At 44.6% G+C, this 23,283-nt stretch overlaps 1 protein-coding gene across 3 annotated transcripts; it reads left to right on the top strand.

Moving 5' to 3' along the window:
* The first annotated feature begins 1,283 nt into the window (after positions 1 to 1,283).
* Positions 1,284 to 19,665, top strand: SIAH2 (siah E3 ubiquitin protein ligase 2). 3 transcript variants are annotated; one of them, XR_012646746.1, is made up of 3 exons: positions 2,892 to 3,029; positions 3,304 to 7,851; positions 7,988 to 8,352. XR_012646746.1 is itself a non-coding variant. In XM_075003631.1 (2 exons), the coding sequence occupies exons 1-2, from the start codon at positions 2,619 to 2,621 to the stop codon at positions 18,771 to 18,773; spliced, it is 969 nt and encodes a 322-aa protein (XP_074859732.1). In that variant the 5' UTR covers positions 1,284 to 2,618; the 3' UTR covers positions 18,774 to 19,665. The 3 variants fall into 3 exon arrangements, 1 of the variants encoding a protein (XP_074859732.1); XM_075003631.1 differs by lacking the exons at positions 3,304 to 7,851; positions 7,988 to 8,352 and adding an exon at positions 18,216 to 19,665 and having other exon boundaries at positions 1,284 to 3,029; XR_012646745.1 differs by lacking the exon at positions 7,988 to 8,352 and having other exon boundaries at positions 3,304 to 7,979.
* The last annotated feature ends 3,618 nt before the right edge of the window (positions 19,666 to 23,283 follow it).

Here is a 23,283-nt window from a genome sequence, read left to right as displayed (position 1 = left end):
ACCAACCACCACCATCGCAAAACAAGACTTAAATTGGAACCCACAATGAAAAAGAAAAAGAGGGCACTCAAGACATACCTGGTGTAGAGATCTTCAGGCAGACACTAAAAAGTCGGGATATGCCTCGTCAGAACTGGAAAAGACTGCTCAGGAAAGGTGATGCTGGCGAATGGGTGTCAATAGCCTATGCAGCAAGATGTAGGAGTGGAAGAGCCTTACTATACTACTACTGCTCTTATGTCATGTGGTCATGTAAAGCTAGAATATATGGTGTGCCTGCTATTGCTAGAAGACCAACGTCGTCTTCTATGAACACACACAATCATAGGACCACAGGGTTAGAAGGAACTTCAAGGCTCATCCAGTCTAGCCCCCTATTTGGTCCTAGAAGCCCCCTTCCACCGCCTGGGGTTGGTGGGGTGCAAGCCACCTATGCCTGTGTCTCCAGGGGACACTATTCCTATTTGATGTCTCACGCAAACTACATGCCACACATGCCAGAGACCAGCTACTCCAAGATCAGCCCAAAAAAGCCAAGAACAGAACACCTCTGGTCATCACCTATAGCCCCCAACTCAGACCACTGCAACGAATTATTAAAGACCTACAACCTATGCTTAATCAGGATGCCACACTCCAGAAGGCCCTGGGTGACATGCCTGTTCTCTCCTACAGACAACCTCCCAACCTCATGAGGATCCTCACTAACAGCCACAGTCTATATCACAGGAACACCAGTCCTGGAACCTTTCCCTGCAACAAAGCCCACTGCCAGCTTTGTCCGCATATCTTCTCTGGAAATACCATCACTGGACCTAACCAGGTTACTCACAGAATCACGGGCACTTTCTCATGCTCCTCTACTAACATCATATATGTCATCATGTGCCAACAATACCAACAATGCTAACCCTGTGGTCCTATGATTGTATATTGGACAGACTTCTAACTCCCTTAGACAAAGGGTCAACGGGCACAAAACAGACATCAAAACACTCCAGATCCACAAACCAGTTAGTCAACATTTTAACGGAATGGGGCATTCTGTCAATGACCTAAAGGTATTTGTGTTACTGAAGAAGAATTATCGCACGGTTCTGGAAAGGGAAACAGCCGAACTGGCTTTTGTATTCAAATTCGGCACATTAACACATGGTTTAAATTGTGATGGGAACTTTCTGAGTCACTACAGGGGCTTGTCTGCATACTTGGCTCAGTCTAATTCTTGACCTTTCCCCCCCGTCCCTCCACTCTGATTTGCTCACCTTGATTATCTTTTTCTGATGTGTTCTCCTTGCTTACTGTTTTTGGTTCTCTGTGTCTTAAATATTGAGTCTGTTCTGGTCTGAAGAAGTGGGTCTGTCCCACAAAAGCTCACCTAATACACTATTTTGCTAGTCTTTAAAGTGTTAGTTGACTGCCCTTTTTTTTTTTTTTTTTTTTTTTTTTTTTTTTTAACATGCCACACATACATCATCTCTTGGAAAAAGGAGAGTGCAGGGGAAGCATTACCTCTGCCTCCACCTACGTAGGCAGCGTGCACGCCAGCAAAGCAGTAAGACGTGGATCTTACATCAAGCCCCCAGCTGATGAGTCACGCGGATGGCTGTTGAATTGCAAACCACACTTCACCTAATCATGTTGTCTCCTTTCCCACCACCTGCGCACCTCGTCAGTCTCTCTCTCGCACGCACAGTGTCAAGCCCAGAACGCGGGGGTGAGATCATCACCAATCTGTGCTGTGGGACGAACTGCGCCCCCCAGCGTGCCAGGGACGCTGGGAAGGCGCCGCAAAGCAGGAGCCTCGGCGAATCCTCACTCCTGCAGCTCTGGCGCAACGCTTGAGACTCGCTGCCGCAGCTGCGTGGGGCGAGAACTCCGTAGCTCAGCCCGCTACTGTGCCGCCCATCAGCCTTGCTCCCCCTCCCCCGCCCGCTATTCCCGCACGGTGCGAGGGGAAGGGTGGGCGCGAGCCGAGCACGGCTCCCTCCGCGCACACTCGGCGCCTGCTGGTGCGAGCTGCAGTTTCCCCCCGGCTCCCGCCGGCCGGCCATGTTAGCAGTCACGCAGCCCCATGGAGACAGAGGCGGCGGCGGCGGTTCTCACCCCACCCCCCGGGCGATGGAAGGGGGCTGCTACACGTCACACACGCCAGTGTGCGGCCCTGCCTCCCTCGTCTGCCCCTGTTACTCCTACCCCATTTCCCCAGCGGCCGGCCCGCCCGCCCCCGTGTCTCCTCGCCCTTCGCCGGGCGGCTCGGAGAGCAGACGAGCAGGGAGAGCGCTGGCGGTCGGGGCATGCTCAGTCCGAGGCAGGCGCCGCGAGCAGAACCCGCCGGGGAGCCGGCTTCGGCGCTACGCCCTCTTCCCGCCGCTCTAGCTTGCGTCAGATCAGCGTTGCAGAGGGTGGGCTGAGGAGCCGCGCGTGGCGCGCTCGGCCCGGAAAGTGCGGCCGCTGGCGGGGCGCCTCGGAACGCCGAGACGCTTCGGAACGTCCGCGGCGCCCAATCGGCTTCTGGCGGCGGCGCGCTCCTGAGAGCGGCCCCGGAGCCGGCTCCCGCCGGGGTTCGGTGAGTGGCCACCGGGGCGCCCGCAGGTCGATGGTGGGTTCGGACCGCGATGAGCCGCCCGTCCTCCGCCGGCCCCAGTGCTAACAAACCCTGCGGCAAGCAGCAGCACGCCCCGTCCCCAGCTGCTGCCCCTGCCGCCGCCGCCGCCACCATCTCGGCTGCCGGCCCTGGCTCCTCCGCGCTACCCGCCGCGGCCGCTGTGATCTCGGGCCCTGGAGCAGGAGGCGGCGGCGGGGGGCCGGTCTCGCCTCAGCACCACGAACTGACCTCGCTGTTCGAGTGCCCCGTCTGCTTTGACTATGTGCTGCCCCCGATCCTGCAGTGCCAGGCCGGGCATCTGGTGTGCAATCAATGCCGGCAGAAGCTGAGCTGCTGCCCCACGTGCAGGGGATCCCTGACCCCAAGCATCAGGAACCTGGCCATGGAGAAAGTGGCTTCGGCTGTCCTTTTCCCCTGCAAGGTAAGAGCATCCTCTAAGCCCCTTGCCGCGCTGGCTGCCACGGTCCCGGGGTGACAGACTGGAGCTACTCCTTGTGCCTCTATTCATCCCCGGACCGGAATGCTGCTGTCACTTCTGTAGAACCACAAAGCAAAGGCGCCTTCCAAGAGCTGCCGCCATAGGGAGCCCGTTCGCCTGGGTCACTACTGAGATGGGGACCTGCCCTCTCAGCTCCCGACATGTCGCAGAATTGTGCAGAGGGCCAAATAGTGAAAGTTTTGCTTCTCCTTTCCAGATTCCAGTCAACAGCAACATTCTGCACCTCCCAGCCAGACCTGAAGGAGGCTCCTGTCCTAGTTGTTTATATGGCTTCTAAACAATTCCCTACCCCTTTTCCCAGCAGAAGCACAAGAAGCTCCTCACATCAGTGCCAGCCTGAATAAGCCCCAGAAACAGCTGATTTCCCCACTCTCCCCCCGCCGTTCCAGAAGAAACGCGGGGGTGGGGGCTTCCACTCCCAGCCTTGCCAGCAGACATTTGCCCTCCTGCTAGGAGCAGTTCCTTTCCCCAGGAGAACCATTTGGAGGTGGTGGGAGGAGGGGAATGAGCATTAAGAATACAGAGAATATATATATCCTATTGTTCTTTGTCTGGAAAGATAGCCTCACTCTTGTTTACAAATTAAGTGCTGCTGTCTTGCCTTAATTCTGTTTGATAGCCCTGCAGCAGCATTATGTGTACGTATACCATTAAAGCTTTTAAAACAATTGCCTATTAAAATTTTCATAAGCATCTAATTGTTAAAAGTATCATCTCACACACCTAGAGTCTTCTGAATAGACATTTTTCAGAGCACTTAGATCATCCTACTGCATTTTTCTACAAGCAGTATACAGTAAACTCTTTCATATCTGGTGTTCTATTATTCCAAAACTCTCAAAGAACTGGCATTTTAACCATAAGTAAATTTTGGTTACGTTTTCATAAGTACAATATAGTGAAAGTAAACACAAATAAATACAGAAAATACCGTATAAGTTTAAAGTGTACAGTACTGCTGTTGTTGGTAAATAAAGTACTCTGGATGCATTTTTGTTTGTTTGGTAGTATCTAATCTTGTTTTTCTTTAGCGTTATGCATTGCCAGGTATACCTCTCTAGTATCTAGAATATTAAACTATCTGGCAACCTCCAAGTCCCAGGGCTGCCAGATAGGAAAGAGTTTACTGCACTGCTTCTTTTATAGGACAGATACCCATAGGCCTTTGATTTAATTTGGTGATTAAGAGGGACATAATATATTTTAAAAGTCATGATCACTAAATATGTTTTATCTATTGTTTTATAATACTGTTACACTTCCAAGGGATTTAAAAAAATACATCTCCCCTCTCATTTCCAGTTTTACTTTATAACTATCGACAGTACTTTGATGTTTAATCAGTTTCACATCTTTCCCCTGGCCTGATCTGTGTAGTTTAGGAGTGTCTCCCTTACAGTAACAAAGGGTAGAAAAATATATTTTTAAAAAATAAAATGTGATAGACCAAGCAAGGGATCAGGGACAGATACAGTACTAGACACTACCTTTCTGCTCACTTCACTAATTGATTAGAATTCAAATGGACAATATCCTTTAAAATAAAGGGTTAATCACTCCTCCAATACCAGTACGCCACAAAGAATATTTAGAAATGTAGAGGCTTGATGGGGGTTGATGCTTATAGTAAACATATTTTCCTTGTTTGGAAAAAAGTGACAGGAAGTCATAGTGGCTGCTCATTTTCCACCCGTGTGTATGTCCCATGTTCTACAGCTGAGTACTTTTGTTCATGCTGGTTTCCCAAACTTAGGCTTGTCCCTAAAACTCCAGTTTGTTTTTACCTATTCCTCTTTTTATGCCTTGTTGCTATTAAGGTTTGTGTAGTTTAGTTTGAAGGGTCACATGACACTGTTCGCCAACAGCAGACCTCCAGGAGCAATATTTACCTGGCCTCACTAATAACTGAAAAGCTGCCTTAGTTATTGTCTGCCATGAGCTATTGATTAAAACATTTATCATCTGGAACTCTTACTCATTATGCTGCATAAACTTTAAAAAAAAAAAAAAAAAGTATGGAAAACTTTGTGCATAGTTCCCAGATTTTGGAATAATTTCTGACATTTCCAATCAAAGGTATCACAACCATCCCCACAGAAAGGTGAGTGCTCCTGTAGGCCAGGACCTGGAACTTGTTGCAAGGGACATAAATAAGAGCTACTGTAGCTGTTTTCACTAGGGAGTTGAGTCTGTGCTGAGTGGAAAGTCACTAAGTCACGTGTACACTGGGCTTAGTGAAAAACCTGAGGTTGATTCTATAGCAAGGTCACTTAGGGTGTTACTAAATCCAGGTTGGGAACATTGGCAGAACATTAGCAGTTGCAGCAAAAAAGTTGCCTTGGTTTCAGGCCAGCCCTTCCCTTGGTCAACGCCTTGCCAATCTGTTGCAATAAGCTATTAACCAGCTAGAGAACTGTGACAAAGTTGGGATTTTTCTGTAATATTTTTATGAAAGGCATGTGGAGGAAAAAAAATGTAAGTCTGCTCTTGGGAGCAGCACAGGACACGAGGTGTGTCGGTGTTGCCTTGTAGTTTGGCCTGCAATGAATAGGGCTGTTGAAGAACTGGCTGAAACCTGCTAAAAGCAACCCTTGTTAAGGCTGACAATGGAAAGCCCTCAGGGGCCAGAACATTGACAAGTAGGCAACAGTGACCAAAAGGAAGAAGGCTTTTTGCCCACCTCTCAACAGAGAAGCTGAGCAGAGACCCCCTGCTTGAGAATAAAGAGTGGAGCTGGGAAGGGGGAATTTAAAGGGTTGGCTTCTGGAAGAGACTGGCTGCTCTCACCTGGGTGGGCAAGCAGAGAGATGGAATTCATTAGTGTTTGGCTGGCTAATGCGCTGGCTTGACCAGACTTGACAGAACTTTTCTCTCTCTTTGCCAACCCAAGGCCGTTCAGATTCTGTGCGCCAAGTGACTAATAAATTGTTACCTTTTTTAGGAAAGGCTGCCTTTGTCCCAGCAAATACTCACTGGGACCATTGTGCATGCATGATACAAGCCTCCTGCAGGGGTCTGGATGGATTTGTTATCGAGACAGACAATTTGGAGGCTGTGGGCCTGTCTCTGTGGACTTGTGTGATCCCGTGGGATTTGCTATGGCAAAGACCAGACCGTGTGAAACCATGATTGAAACATGGATGAATATTTAATTGTATGACTGTCTCAGCCACCTGCATTTCCAGGTGATCTAACATTGTAATAATCATTACTGTAGCTGGATTTCCATCAAGAATGATTTTAAATTACCAAGTGGAGACTGATACATGAGAGGTGTGATGACTGAATCTGTAGCATCAGTACTGATTGAACGAGAGGTCCTGTGGCACCTTATAGACTAATCAACTTATTGGAATGTAAACTTTCATGGGCAAAGACTCACTTTGTCAGGTGCTGATTGAGTTAGCGTTAAATTTCATTGCTACCAAGACCCAAAGGTTTGCGGTTATGCCAGGATTATTCTGAGATGAATCAATAATTTCAATGGCAGGTTTGTTTGACAGTTTGTAGGGGAAGATGCTTTGTTGTTTTTCAGTTTAAATAATATTTATGGTGAGGTTTTCTTTCAAGGCCCCTGAAGTTGTGGGGCTCTGGCTACTACTCCATGCAATGCCCCAGCCCAGGGTACACAAAAGAGGTTACGTAGCTTTTACTATGGAACTCCACTGCCATATTTGTGAAGAATCAGGTACATCCTCTTCATGGTGCAGTGCGCAGGGCTCTGCTAAGCCTTCCATTTGCAAGGATATCTTTTTAAAGCTTTGCAAACAGAAGGTATGCTCTACTAAAAAGAGGGCACCTCCCTGACACTCAGCTGACACTCCATGGATTAGCTACATACTTCACCAGTGTGGAGTGTCATCCATCACCAGCATAATAGAAATTTCACTGATTTATTTATTTTTAAATTGACTACTCTTGTTCTAGTTTACAGTAAATCCGACGCAGAATGGCTCTCTTGTCCTTACTGTTTGGCACAGTCAGGCTACCATTATGAAGCTAGAGTGTTTTGCGGGGTATTTTTATTCTGTTTTTAAAAGAACTGTTCAGTAATAGAATGGAGTATCCATCATATCTGTTCAACTAGATTTCTGCAGTCCTTCCAGCAGGAGAATGGGAGGCCAGTGAACGTACAAGCTGCCCTGTCAGTAATTACAGTTGACATAGATTTAAGTCAAAACTTTGCAGTTTTTCAGCTAGGTAGGTAAAGTATTTGAGTCTTACTGCGTTTTTAAAATTGTTTTTTTTAAAAGAGCTTAGTAAACTGTTCTGAAGTCCAGATCTTTTCCAGTATACATGGGAGATGCAATTCTAATTCATGCTTAAAACTGTAAGTAGAGGTCCTTAACCCTTCAGATTTCATAATGCCTCAAAGCACCTGACAGACAGCTAAGCCTCACAATAGTACAATAATGACTGAAGTCAATAGTGGTTTTGACAGTGAACTGTGTTGCTTTTCTTTGCTGTTGAATATAATTTCATGATGTGAGAGAATGCTTGATGACATAAGCAGGCAAAACACAAAGACCCAGGTTGAACAGAATACTGTTGATAAGATCTGTGCTCCTAGGAATGGTGCCATGGTATATTTATGGTCATTAGTTGTATATCACCTCTGAAGGCTGGTCCATAATAACCTGCAAGATTTGTTATTGACACCTCCTGAATGATTCATCAGTGCCACTTTCAGGAACATTCTGAGTTGGGACAACTATTTAAGCTGTGAACAAGCTCATAGGACAAGGTGGGAAGAAATTATGTGTTTTGTTGAATGTTTAATAATATAAGCATCTGTTTGTTTTCGAATGAGAATTAATCTTGATAGTAACAACATGAAATATAGAACTAAAACACCACTTTTCTTTTTAAATCCAATATAGGAAGAAGTTCACACAGTTAGAAGCCCAACTATAACACATTCTTGGCCTTAAAAGAACATCCCATGCATTCTGTTCAGAAATGCTTGCTGGCCTAATTTTCATTTTTAAAATGTCCTTTCTTAATATTCTGTGACAGTATTTCCTGGTGGCCCTTAATTAAATCACTGCATCACCTGTAAAACATCTATTCTGATCACCGTATTGTAGCTTGTATTATACCAAAATTGACTAGAGGTGCCTCTAAGCTGAAAACCTGTCCCACAGTGGTCATTGGCAGATTGGACTTATGCTTTTTTATTATGATTGTAGTTCATTTATTTATTGCTGTCTTCTGATGATTAAAGGAGGCCTGAATGGTATGTGTGAAAGTATCTGTTAAACTCTGTCAATTCTTGTCATCTGTTGTTGGAGAGCATCTTGATTGATTCATAAATGGGCTCAGAAAGCTCCCCCCCCCACTTGCCCCATCTGACCTTAATTGGAAGAGTGGGGATTTTCCCCTGTTAAAAAAACACTTATTTACATGTCTCAACTTCACTGCTAGTGTTCAGAAACTCTGATAACTGATTTACAGATGTAAGTAAAAACAGCTCTTTATAAGCACATTTGCCTATAATCAAGCTGTTTTCTCTATTTTTGCTGATACATTTAGTAAAGCAAATAGATTTAATATGTTCACTTTACAGGATAAAGCAAAGGATGGGCTTGTTGCTTCTTGAACAACGTTCTTTTCTCTCCTGTTCTTTAAATAAAGAAGTGCAACCAACAAAACCTAACAAGATTTAAATACTCTGAACAAAAAGCCCCGCATTTCTTCTTGAGTCAAGTTTCTCCTTTTTGATATATCTGTCATTAACCCATCAGTTCTCCAGTTGGCCAAATGCTCTCAGCACAAGCCAACTCAAACTAACTAATGTAAATAAAACAAAGCAGATTTTTTTGCACCTTCTTTAAACGTTATAAAGAAGCAAGATGATGTACACACACCCCTTGCTAAATCCCATACCCTTTTAGCTCAGTTATCTTGTTTTTAGGATAGGCTAATTAGAAACATAAGTATATGGACCTTAATTTTTAAAAAAAAAAAAAACTTACAAACTATTACTATGACACCAAGACAATATAAAATAACGCCTGGAAAAAAACAGGTAGAAATCATCTTATTGTCTGTTGGCAGGTCTATCCTTCCCCTCTTCTCTGGAACTGACTCTAACTTTCACTTTAGTCTATTTCTGGGCAATGTGTCCCAGCAGGTCCACTGTTGATCTTCAGTGCCAAGGCAAGGCAATGCAATTCAATTCACAGAAAGTCCTAAACTGTAAGGGCCGTGCCCATATACATTTGGGAAGGATGCCAACTACAGTGATTTGAGTCCATAAGTTTTTAAAGTGTTCAGTACCCACTTGAAATGTATGTGGAGGGGTAGATAGCACAGTGTTCAGGCCTGGGTGCAGGTGTTTCTGGGAGGGGGTGCTTTTTTTGTAAATATAAACCACCCCCCATGCGCCCTGCCTTTCTACCTGCACCCCAGGCTCTCCAGCTGGCCCTGTCTCCCCAGACCTTCCTCCAGCCACCCCCCATTTGGCCCTCCCCACCACCTGCTCAGCCCAAGGAACTCCCCCAGCCCCACCTGTGTTCATACTGAACCCCCCACCCCTCAAGGCCCCAATATCATCCCAACACACAATCCTGTCTCTCCACCCCCAGCTCAGCTCAAACACCCCCATACCCCGCCCCTGCTCAGCCTGAACCCCCATGGAATGCCCCAACATACTCCCACCCCAAATGGATGCCTGCACCCAAACAGTCAGCCCAAAACCCTCATGCCTGCCCCCAGACTGAATCCCCTCAGCCCAAACCACCCACCCCAGCTTGTCCTGATGTTCCCCACCATCGCCTGCTAAGCAAGGCAGGAGGAGGATTACCTGGGATGGGGGATAGGTGGCAGTAGCCCTTCCCCATGGCCTCCCTCCTACATCCCGAGTACTCATCATGTGGAGCTCTGCCTCTCCCTGCTGAGCCCCCCTCCTCTGTGGGCAGCTGGGAGACCTCCAGCAATCCAATGGGGCTCAACTGCCCTGGAGGACAAGACTGAGTGTCCTGTGGTGAATGTGGGTTGGGGGAGGCTGCGGGGAGGTGATGCCCAAGGAACTCCCCAGCCAGGGAGCACAGCAGGAAAGGGCCAGGGTGGCCCATGAGGGTAGCAGGGGACGTTTGCACCCCTCAGATCCCCCTGCATACAGGTCTGATGTTAAAATTCCAAACTTAAAATTTGCATCTTGCCTTTACTTCTGTTGCAGTTGAGGAAATGGTTTCTCCAAAAGCCTTTGCATTATTACCTTTGCTGTTATCTGTGTGTCTTTTTTGGTATGCTCCGACCTCCAGAGCTGCGCTGACGCCATCAATACTGACTCAGAAACGTGTGTGTGTGTTGGGAACGTAGGGAGGGGAGGACACCAGTGCTCTATGTCCCCTAAAAGGAGAGATGTGTTAAGTAATTGGAAGTTTAAAATTAATGCTCTCGGTACTCTTTTCTGAACTTGAAATGTACCTCCTCAGCTACCTCAAAATCCCTGTTAAAGATACGCTAACATATCTTCTCGCTCTTTCTCCTCTTTTAAATAAATACGGAATTGACATGGTTAGCTGTGGAAAGGTGCTGTTGAGACAGTTGGAAGTTTTTTAGTATGGATCTAGCTTCTCATGTGGTCTTGGTGACTTTGTAAAGATGTTGTAAGTTGGAGAAAATAGACGGTGTGAATGCACAGCCGTGTGAATGGCTATTGGAATCTGATTAATGATGCAGTACTTGGGTGGGATTGCAGTAGTTGAGTTGCCTAGCTGAGGGGTAGAATTTGCTTTTTTCAGATGAACTACTTAAGCTATTCAGAATTTGCAGAGAAGTAATTAGTGTTAAATGCTGTGGTTTACTTTGAGCTACAACAGTGCAGAGGCTTCATATAATTACAAATGATTTCAGCCAGTATGTGTATCTACTACAGTATTTTAGCATGACCTTCCAGGATTCTTCACATACGGGACCATTGATGCCTGAGTAATTGTTGCTGTGGCCATGGAAATGAATGACATAACCCTTTGCAGAACTGCACTGCTAGTCAGAGTTAAAGCTCATGATACTTCCTGCTTACGTTTTAATTTATGGTAGAATTTACTTTAGGTTTGCACAGCTATACAATTAGTTCTATTATATGAGCTTTGAGGACTCCACTGTGGGGAGGGAAGGGATTTCTTCTATACAATTGTAGCATACTTGTTGGTAGGCAAATAAATGGAACTTGCCTAGAGTTACATTAAATACTATATATTCTTGATAACATTTTGCAGATTTTTCCCTTTGCCCCATGAATAAGTTGTTGGTGATGTGAGTGCTTTGATTTAACAGTGTATTTTGCAAATTAAGGAGGAAATAGTCAGCTTCCTGTATTTTTCATTATTGCATAGACAGTAATCCTGCAACATGCGCACTTTCGATTTGTGCTTAACTCGCATTGACATGAGTTAAGTGCAAATTGAAAGTGCTCCGGCCGTCAGCTCCCCGGGGGGGAAGCAGGGAAGAAGCCCCGCCGCAGTGGCTGTCTACCCACAGGGCTCCCCTAGCTGGGGGAACTGGGAGGAAGCCGTGCCTGGCTCTGGCAAGCCCAGGGGAGCTGGAAGCCAAGCTGCTGCCTAGTTCTTAACTCAGCCAACTTACGAAACATTCAAGGGTGTGCAGGAGCACAACCCTCGTATAGCCTGGGAGACAACTGTATTGCAGGAGTCTCAGAGAAGCAGAGGGCTTTTTTTTTTTTTCTGGAGATTTTAAACCCACGTTTTCCGACATCATTTGGAACAGAGATGCTCAGAACTTTGTGGGTTTAGACCATAGGTAAATTATATACAGAGATGTCATTTCAAGAAACAGGAGCAGATCTTGCCATCCAGCCAATTCTACCAGCAGGTAATCCAGGCCAGGTCAGTGATTGCGGGCTGTGAGGCAAAACAGTTAGCAGGCCCCCATGCATGCACAAGTTGCACCCGTGCAGACATGATACCCCAACCTTTGGGTGTGTAGTAAGATGCAAGGCCTAAGCACATACAGCACAGGCCTGGTTTGAGGCCTAAGGCCTAGCAATAGTGGACAAAACATGGCTAAAAGCAAAGCTGAGCTGTGAAGGGGCAGGCCTCTCCCAACAGACCTTGGCACAGACAGGGCTGCTAGTACAAAATACTCATAAGGCCAGGTGCAGAACAGTAATTGGTACAGTTCATAAGTTGAAATCACATGGTACCACCAGATCATTAAAAAAACCTGGGTACTTGCTCCTCACAGATACAGACCTAGGTCCAGGAAAGGGTCTAAAATGACAGCATGGTGGATAAGAGATGATCTAATCAAACCACGTGGAACAGGGTGATGGGTGGTATTTAAGTAGCATCAGAGGGTGGTAACCTGATACGTCAGCAGTGAGGTGTGCTTTGTTTGTACCCGTATATAACGTGGTGTCTTGGAGACCATCTTTGTCTGAGGTAGGGGGGCAGTGGAATTCCCACTGACTACATCAGTCCATTGCTGCAGGTACATCTGTGCAATGTATCCGTATGTTTGGCAATAAACCAAGCCAGACACCTTCGATCCTTAGCTGGTCTGTGGTCTTTGGGGAACCTCGCAGGGTCTGCTGTGATCATTGGGCCCCTATCATTCAACACGCATGCAGGCAGGCAGCCTTCTGGTTATCATCACAGAGCCAAAGACCCACGAAGAAACACCAGCAGTAAATCTGCCAAACTACAGGGCAGTGCTGCATTTGTGGTGTCTGGTGCCCCGCAAGCTGCTGGCCATACTCTTCTGGCATGGGCCAGGCTTCCACATGCCCATCTGGAAGGGCAAACCCAAAGAGCATTGCCCCACCCATTCCCTGAGGCCATGCCCCAGTTCTGCCTCTTCTGAGCCCCATGGGAGCTGCGGAGTCAGAACGCGGAGTGGGACAGTGCCCATGCTGCTGGCTGTTTCTGGGAGCAGCATGAAGCCTGCCTTAGCCCCGCTGTGCTGCTGGCAGCAGTGGCAGCTAGGACCCCTGTGGGGGGCCATTGCCCCCTTTGACCGTCCCTGCCCTTGGGGGGCCTATGGTAATCAGAGGTTTCTTAGCCCTGTAAAGAGAAGTGTACTCACCCCAATAAAACCTGATGCACTCACAACACTGTATAATTAACTTTTGAGGGAAAAAAAGAAATTCATCTTGTGCTTTGCCATCACCTCATAACTTCTGAAGTTTACACACAGCCATAAACAAGGCAAACGACTAACTGCTAACACAGATTAAAAAATTCATCTTTTGTTGATACGCATGAGACCCTTATTTTAATTGTCCAAACACAAACAAACGTATCACATAGGAAGGCGCTTTCCTAGTCAGGTAGATATGATGCCAGCTGTTTGGTATATCAACGCACATCACATAAAATATGTTCACCCTCACCACAGTGATCAGTCAGTGACTCTCCTGGGATTGAAAACTTATTTTAAATCTTCCAGAACCAGAAAGGGAAAGACGCATTCTCTTGCTGTCAAGTGCACAGCTGCCTGATTTATGCTCACATGCTCAGGGTCTGACTTACTGGCACACGTAGGTGGGCTGAGAAAGGAATTTCCCTCCAGTCAGATTGGTGGTGACCTCAGGGGAAGTTTGTGCCTTTCTCTGCAGTATGTGGGTCGGGGGGAGGGGGGGGGACTTGCCAGGAGGATGCGCTCACTTTTTATTTATATACACACACACACACACACACACACACACACACCAGTGCAGGTGTCTCAGGCAACAGTGCGTCAGTCCCTTCTATTCCCTCACTGTGGCGCAGAATGCTTCAGTTTCCTGTCGGCAGTAATATTTAGAGGCCTAGCTTCAGTGGGGGGAGCTAGTGGGTGGGTGCGAGGGAAGGGAGGGTAGCCTCACTTGGTGGTCCCTGCTGACCTTATTAGAATTATAATTTTTTTTCTTATTACATTTGCACAAGACCTAAAGAGATTCCAATATTGGCTTGTGCTGATGGATGCGTGCAAACATCCTTTCTAGAGTGGAGCACTTTGCACTGCTTGCTCTGCTTCCACTGTACTGAATAGAGGTTGATCATTTGAAGTGATGTTACTGTCTCCGTTTCACATAAAATTGTTTGCCCTTTACCTAGTGTTGCCCCAGCTGTGCTGGAGAAGCAGAGCTTTGTGAAGAGCACTGTAGCTAGTGGCCGCTACCCTATGACACATACTAACAAAGGGAACATACAAGGGATTGTTTGGCTTCAGGGCTGTGACCTTCTATTTCACAGGCTACTCAGCTATGGTGAGAAAAACATCACTGTGGGTTGGGCATCTAAATCTATGTCTAACTGAATGCGACACGTGGCAGAGAGGAGGGCAGAAACAGCACTCTCACATAGCATATCATTATGGGCAAGGCAGCAGAGAGCTCACTCTTAAATCCATTAGGAAACTCCTATTTAACCCATTGGGGAACTGTTCTTAAATGATAAGTCAGAGTGCTATGGCACAAGAGCAGCTTTCCAGCAACCAAGTGCAGTGTTGGGGGCTGTTCAGAGTTGGTTTTTAGAATAACGTGGCAAGTGCTAGCCTGCGGGGTTTTTTTAGAGAGATGTGAAGTACTTACAGTGATGGTTCTTGTAACAAAAATCACTGCCCTGTCACTGGACTTTCTATAATGTTCTCCCATTTCTGTGCCTTGAGCGTGCATATAACTGAACTTCAGTCCTCTCTCTTATTCTTTCAACTTTCAGGAAAGCGTGTCACTGTCAGAAAGACTGATTTTCACCATGGCAGCAATCTGGCTAAAAGATTTTCCTGGGAAAAATGCTTAGGCTTAAGACTTTGACTTGTTTCATGTCTGCCTACTGCCTTCACCTATCCCTGGGTGTCAGAAACAACCTGATGTTGTGTGCATGTGTGCTCAGATAGCCGTGCAGCAAATACAGAAACTTCAGCTTCTGGCTGTCCCCTTTGACGCAAGGGCCTCTTTCTCTGGTCACTGTGATTGTGCAGAACCCAGGGGCTGTCTGCTCACTGGTCATGTTAAAACAAATCTCTCTGAAGACTTAACAGTGGGAGGAGGGGACAAATAACATGAAGCCATGCATTTACTCTAATTCTTTGGTAACATAAAATCATAGAACTGGAAGGAACCTCAAGAGGTCATTAAGTCCAGTCCCTGGTCTGCACTGCTGCCAGGATCAGGCGCCATCTAGACCGGGGTGTCCAATACGTTTGCCACATGGGGAGAACAGGACACTCTGTTGTGGCAAATACAGGAGTGGCCAACCTGCAGCTCTTGGAGCCTGTAAATGCGGCTGCTCCTGAGAGCCGCACGCAGGGAGTGCCATCTGTCTGCTCCACGCATGTGCCCCACCGCTTGGCGGGAGAAACACATGGTGGCTCCAGCAGGTTGCTGGCATTGAAGTAGAACAGGGGGGGAGGGGGGCATTTATTTAGAGCAAGGGGCTGGGAGTGCCTGGCTCGATTAAGTTTTGTATAATGTAATGTAGCAAATCTGGAAAAAGACGACAACCACAAGTGTGGTGATCTTTGAATGTCTATTGGACACCGCTGATCTAGACCAGCCCTGACAGGTGTTTGTCTAATCTGACAAGCATCTGAAAGAGAACAATGTGCTTTGATAGTCTTCCGCTATATGTCACATTTAGCAGCATGAACGGTATAGTAACTGCAAAGACACTGAACCTAAGCGTTTGTTTTTTAGGCACTTAGCCCTTGGAATTGAAATTGCGTGAGCTTGTTCTGACTCAGAAATAGCCATGTTATATTTTACACATTTAGAAAAATTGCATTTAACTTTTTTAAAAAAAATTAAGATAAGAAACAGCTTTTTTTTTACAAAAAAAAAATTGTTCACAGTAGGGCCGATAGCTACCACATGGCTGGGGCACTCATAAACAAGCTGAGAACTTTGCATACTGACCAGAACTGAATGGCACCACTGCAGGCTGACCTGGGAGGCAATGCCATGTTTCCATTTGTAGAAAGGATGGGGCCTCAGGAAGAAGGGGGTGGAGCTGAGGACAATCAGCCCTAACACAACCCAGACAGTGGTGCTGTCAGGAATCTGGCAGGAATTCAAGGGAGACTGAGGCTCTGGCCATTGCTGCAGTAGCACTGGCAGGGAGCCCCAGGCCCCTCTGAATCACTAGGGCCCTGGGTAATTGCCGTCTTCCACCCACCCAGCCACATACCTGTTGGCCAGCCTGCTTCTTCATATCACTAAAAAACATTCTCTCCAGACTTGTTGGTATTTTTGTATCTGGTATTTAATTCAACTTCCTTTAAAACACTGAGTTTGCCAGTCTTACACCTCAAGCTGGTAGCTTAGTCCTCTCTTCCAGTCCTTGGGAAATGGACCATATTTTTCCCCGCCCCACCGCCACCCCTGTTGCTGAACACCCGTGAATGTGTATGTCGCAACAATGATGACTAATACTGTGAGTGCCATTAATGTTGCTATATCTAAACAAAATATGTTCAAATGTTTACACATTTGAAGATAGCACAGCAATACTGTATGCTAAGTTGGGGGGGAAAAAAAAGCATTAGCTTGACTGAAAAAAATTGATGTGTCCTATTTTTATTGATGGTTTACAGTATGTAAAGACTGAAAGGTTTCACCTTCCTCCCCCCCCCACACAAAAAAACCCTGCTTATTTTGACATCAGAAACGTAGATCATTTCTGTCCTTAAAAGGAGTATAACTGAAGAATTAGTAGCACAAGGATTCAGATAGTGGAAGTTGAAAGTAGTTTTCAGTCGGATACAGAACATGTTGCAAACATTTTGAATAAAGAATACTGTGTTAGAGATCCTCTGTAAAATTGTAAGATCTAAGATCCTCCATGAAATTTGACATTTATGATATTGCTAACTTAAATTATTTGTGTCGTCTTTGTACAACATAAAAAGGGTGCAAACCCAATTTAAAAAAACATGTTTAGGTCATCTTTAACCTTCTCTACTGTAATTCTTCCCTGATCCCTGGCCAGCTTTGTCTGATGGTTTACGTGAAGTTCCTCAGACCACGTGTCCTTGAATGTAGGATTTCTAGAGCTCTGACTGCACAGCCAAGTACATTTTTTCTCTTCCTTCTGAAGGAAGTGTAACCACTCCCCTCTGTGCACACACCAAAACTACATCAACACATCAGTGGGACATTGGATGATATAGAAAGTCAGAAAACCCCAAGATGCACTCTCCACGAGGCCCTGACATAGTGGTTTTGCTGTGAGAATGGTCACAACATTTTGTAACTGTTGTATCCAATATATGTTATATATTAATTGTATATATATCGCAGCAACGTGACAGCTTATTTGCTAGTGGCTCTTTTTGGACTGGTCTCTAAATACTTAGAGACTGGGAGTAACATGATTGTAAATAAATCTGTGCATGAAAAAGAAAAGAGGTAAGGCAGACAAATTTGCCTCCCCTGCTGTACTCAATTCTTTAGCCAGCTGGGGAGTAAAAATTTGCTTAATCCATTTTACCTTCAATTGGAGATGTAAGTGGCAGGCAGGAGCTTACTGGGGTCAGTGTAGAAAGTGCTCTGTCTTGTCTCACAGCTGTAACAATGTTAATATTCAGGTGCTGGGGTAAAGGGGGAAAGCTTTTCCATTAAGGGACTGTTGCTGCATAAGGGTGAAGAAGTATGTGCTTTGAGGAATGCTGAATTTGCTATAAGAATATAAAGGGGCACCAGCTGGTTTAAACCAAATAAATAAATGTTCTTACCCAGGTGGCTCAGGGACTACTAAAGCACAGGGAACTTTACTCAAAACCTTGCTTATTTAAGGCTGTCACCTTACCTGTATGGTAAAAATAGGGCTTCACTCTTTTGCGTCTCATGCAGTGGCAGAGTGAAACTGCAAACATGTAAATTTAAAGTCTTCCATTGAATAAGCCACAAATTCTTGGAATCCTGTATTTTCTAATAGAAGAGTTGTGTTTATGTAAGGGCTTGCACTTCCCATATAAAAACGTGGGAGCAGGAATCCATTTCGGGGTAAAATAAAGCTCAGCCTGGGGTCTAGAACACTTGGAAATATATAATGTAAAACAGGCTGAAATGATTGCTCTTGCTGATGCTGCGTTTTGCAGTTGGGAGCTATAGAACATTAAAGTTGGATGCATCTCTTGATGGCCTGTTTTGTCTCCCCCCAGTATGCCACTACAGGCTGTTCCCTGACACTCCACCACACAGAGAAGCCGGAGCACGAAGACATCTGTGAATACCGTCCCTATTCCTGTCCATGTCCTGGTGCCTCCTGTAAATGGCAGGGCTCTTTGGAAGCTGTAATGTCCCACCTCATGCATGCCCACAAAAGCATTACCACCCTTCAGGGAGAAGACATAGTCTTTCTCGCCACGGACATTAACCTGCCCGGAGCTGTCGACTGGGTCATGATGCAGTCTTGCTTTGGCCACCACTTCATGCTGGTATTGGAGAAACAGGAGAAGTATGAGGGTCATCAGCAGTTTTTTGCCATTGTGTTGCTCATTGGCACTCGCAAACAAGCTGAGAACTTTGCGTACCGACTGGAACTGAATGGCAACCGGCGCAGGCTGACATGGGAGGCAACGCCGCGCTCCATTCACGATGGGGTGGCCGCTGCCATCATGAACAGTGACTGTCTAGTTTTTGATACAGCTATAGCACATCTTTTTGCAGACAATGGAAACCTTGGTATCAATGTGACTATTTCTACGTGTTGTCCATAATTAAATCTGTGTAGGAACCTAGGGTTGTCTGGGCATAATGCTTTACGTTCTTAAGAGTTTTTTTAAAAAATGATATTCAACTATGTCTTCATATATATCTCTTAGGATTCCTACTTAGTTGACATTTTGTAACAACTTTCTCTTTGGGTTTTAAGTCATGGCTAACTAGATAAGATGACTGGGTGTGTCCTGTCAACCTGAACAGGAAAAGGGTATTTAAAAAAAATAGCGAATGCTTTTGAAGATTTTTTTTAACCACTTTTTTCTTTAAACAGAGCTTCCCTTAGCCTTTAGTAGACTTGAGGGTCCATTTTTCACCCTAAGCTCCGTTTAAGGGGAGTACTTCAAAGGGATAGCAGACACCTCTTGGCTTACTTCCCTGCTGGGTTATTTAAGAAAAGAATAAGCAAACAAATAACTCTAAGTGTGGTACCCAAATGATGTTATCTCAGAGGAACAAAAGGTACTTTGGGAAAGGTTCCCTTGCTGCTCTGATTCCCTCTTTATTAAAAATAAAAATAGAAAGCAGCGGTGTTGCATCACTTGCCGAGTCTTTAAAAATGAACCAGGCCTGATCCTGCAATGTGTTCAGCATCTTCTGCTCCCATTCACTTCATTTAAAGCTGACCATGCCTAGCACATTTTACAAGGGCCCAAGATCAGGTGCTGGCAAAGCAAGAGGTACATATGTGATAGTTCTCAGACAGCTAGGTGTTGACTGTGCATTCAAGTTATTGACATGTGGTTTTCCCCTGGAGACATACTTGATTATTGTTATTGTAAGAGACTGATTAGATTAATATAGTGAAAGCTTTATGGCCAGTGTCATGTCATTTGCTGTTTAAGTTTTTGTTGCCATATTAACTTTAGTTTTTTAATAAATATTTTGCAAAAACAACATTGTGTAGTGTGTTTAATGATGGAGGTGCCCACGTTAAGTTTAATTGTGTGAATTCATGGTGGCAGCTGTTTTCAGTCTTTGTATCTGTACATTTTTCTCTTGTGCTACTGTGAATTGAGACCACGGTTTATCTAAATCAAATTGGAAGAAAGGATACCACATTATAGATTGGATTCTGCACTCTCTCTACCTGCAGAATTTCCACAGGCACCAGTGGGAGTTTAACCTGTAGAAGATGTACAGGATTGGAACTACATTTTCATTATTTAGCTACGCTATATAGAGAAAACTTAGAAAATGATCAGATTTAGGTCTTCACATGTGCTTCTTACTCCAAAAAGGATCTGAGATCTAACATATCACCCTCCTGAGAACAGTAGAGCTCTGACTTCCCTCTAACAGTATGTCTGTGACCCTATAGGGTCACATGCTTTGTGCTCCAAAATGAAAAATTCCAAGCAAAATGTTTCTTTCCCTTCTCTGATCTAGTTCATGGGGTGGGGAAGGACATGGAGGAGAGAGGCCCCCATATGATTTCTCGTGGATGCAAGATAGTGTTCCAAAATAAAACTCACCAGAACCAACAATAGGAATGTTCTGTGAGATCATGCAAAGTACTCCCTGGATCTATTAACTGATTATGCTGTACCTCATCATCCTAGTAGTGGGTCCCACACTCGCATAACTCCAATGATTTAAACCAATTGATTGATTGATTTACCGTGGTGTTACAAAATTGGACTCAAGCTCCAGGTCATCTAAAGATTATGCCTGTGTGCTGTGTAGGACCAGATAAGAGAGTTCTGAAAAGGAATTCACTTTCCAGTAGTCTAGCAATGCTTACAATGAGAAGTGACAACTTTTCCAATTTATAATATGACTTTACTGCAGGAGGCCCTTAGTGTCAGCATGACAGTCTCACAACAATAATTCAAACAGAACTAGAATTGAATGTGAAAACAAAGTTCTGGTTTGTAACTGTTCCTGAATCCAGATTAATTTCCCTGACACTAAGTCACACTACACAATTCCTGTTAGATGATTAAACACCTATGTTGGAAAAAATAAGGTTCACTGGAATTAAGTGTAGTTTATTCAGACTTAATATTCTAGCTCAATCACAGAGTTAGGACCTGTGACATCACATAGTTCTTGTTAAATTAGTGGAGAAAGTCCTTTTACTCTGGATTTTACAGTGCCTAGTTTTGGTGTTTTGCTGTATCTATTGCTTTGAACATAGAATATGTAACCCCTGCTGCCAAGAAGTTAGAAGCATGCTCCATTTAGACAATATGTTAGCTCATAGTTGATCCAAAAATCAGATTAACGTCTTAAGGAAACAAACCTAAAAAATACTCTTGGAAACAGTCTTAGCAATGTGACTTTCCAATGTCTGCTGCTGCCTCACCAGGAGAAGAGAAAGTAGCGAAGGTGCAAAGTCATGTCTTGCTCTGTAGTATATTGGACACAGTGAACTTTTTTCTATTTTTTAAAGTGACTGATCAGAAGAGAAGCCACATAGTATGGAATTGGAAACATGTCACAGAACAACATCTTAGGACATCTCTAATCATACTTCTTGTCTATCCAGTTTTTGACAACTGACTAAGAAATACTTCACATACCAACAAAACTGGTTGCACTTCTTTCTGCTTTGGCTTATTCGTAAAAAAGCTAATTAATTCCAGCAGCAGAAGACATACCAGTACAGGATGAACCTCTCTAATTTGGCACTCTCTAGTCCAGTGACATGCATCATCCAACATGATTTTAGTTAGTTGGATGTCCACTTATCACAGGTGTGGCCAAGTTTCCTGTTATCCTATAAAGTTTGTTTACAGCCACCAATCCTGGCTCTCAGTGTTCTGTGCTGTTGTTTAGCTCTAATTTACCCCTCAATGTCTTATAAGAGCCCAGCACGCAGTGGAAGTGTTGCTAATGTGCTAGACAATATTGACCACCTGCAGTTCAGCAGTTCTCTGGTTCGGCACCGGTCAGGTCCCAAGGGTGCCAGTCTAATGAGGTTCAACCTGCAACACAATATTTTTGTGGTTATGAAGTTTTCTTTGTGGAGATTCTTAACCCTTATGCTGCTGTCAACTCTCCCTGAAATGAAATTATTCTAATTGAAAAGACTTGTAATGATTACCTACATCAGGAAGCCAGACTTCTACGTTCTATTCTCAGCTATGCACACATAGGAAGTCATTTTAGCCACCTTATGCCTTGGTTTCTCTATCTTTAAATAGGAATAGTGTTTGTATATTTTTGTCATGCAGCTTAAGCACCATTTGCAAACAAATAAGCATATAGAAGGTGTGTCCTAAAAACAAATAATGGCTACGTTTTATAAATTGATATTAAAACAGTCTTATTATTACAAATACACTTTGATTACTAAAGCATATATTTTAAGAGTGATTTTCCTTCACTTACCTGTCAAGTTCTGAGTTCAGATTTCCTGGTACAGATCTAATCCCATGGCAACTACCTAAAACAATACAAGAGACATCAGATTTCGCAAATCAATCAGCTCCATGCTGTCCTGAATTCACCTCTTAGAGGGTGAGTAAGAAATTAATTTAAAACTTCTGATGTGACTTTTTTTTTATTTGTATTAAATCTCAACACATATAAGGTGTCACATTTAGCATGTGTATGGATGTGCCTTCACTGCACTGATAGGCTGAGCCATAAAATCAAGTTTTGTACCAACACATTTCCCATCCAGACACAAATCTGCAGGTCAAGAGATTTAAGGTCCAGCTAGCTGGCCGTTGGAAGAGTGGGGGAGATTGAAACTCAAGTGCTGCGATGCTAGATATGGGGACACAACAGCTACTAACCCAGTCGCACTGCACACCCCACATGTTCTGCAGCGTGATCATTCATACCAGTGAGGCTGGTACAAGAGGACTATATTAAGCTAACTGACAACTCTTGCAGTGAAGCTTTTTGTGCTGTACAAACCTCTAAGCCTCAACCTCTCTCTGTGTTGTATTGTTATTCAAAGTTCCCTAAGTGTTTATTTTTTAAAAGCATTGCAGCCGCCCTAAACATATTTTCAGCTTGCTTGGTAGGCGTTTCACCGTATCCCAGAGACGCCATTAAAGATTATTTTGTGAAGAAATGCATGTTCCATTTATATACATTATCTGAACATGGAACTTGGCATCATTAGCAGGCTGCCTATTGGCAATAGTGAATTTAGGGCATTGCAGGGATCAGATAATAATTATCAAATTGATCAAAAGAATGACCTCAAGGCCATGAAGGCATCCCTAACGAGGGTCAATAAAAAGTAATTGCTGGTAATTGTTACCACTTCACTACTGTAACCATTGCTTCCAAAGACAGAGCTCTAAATAAGCAATGATTTTTTTAAGCTAGGCCTGTCTAGGGCAATCTCTTGCAGGTTTGATTCTGTTTTTACCTTGAAGGTTGCCTTAATGCCAACATGGTATGAAACCAAACTCTGCATTAGCAGTTTTATGTATGGATCTTTGGCTCCTAAAGCTGGACTGGGGTTTTCTAGTGGGATTTGTTTCTACTCAATACCCACCATAACCAAGGGGTAAGAGATACTTTTGCATGTACATACCAGAAATG

Source organism: Carettochelys insculpta, chromosome 10 (genome assembly GCF_033958435.1).
Source record: "Carettochelys insculpta isolate YL-2023 chromosome 10, ASM3395843v1, whole genome shotgun sequence".
Lineage (NCBI taxonomy): Eukaryota > Metazoa > Chordata > Testudines > Carettochelyidae > Carettochelys > Carettochelys insculpta.
The sequence above is the reverse complement of the archived record's forward strand: the minus strand, read 5'-3'. Positions and strand labels throughout refer to the sequence as shown.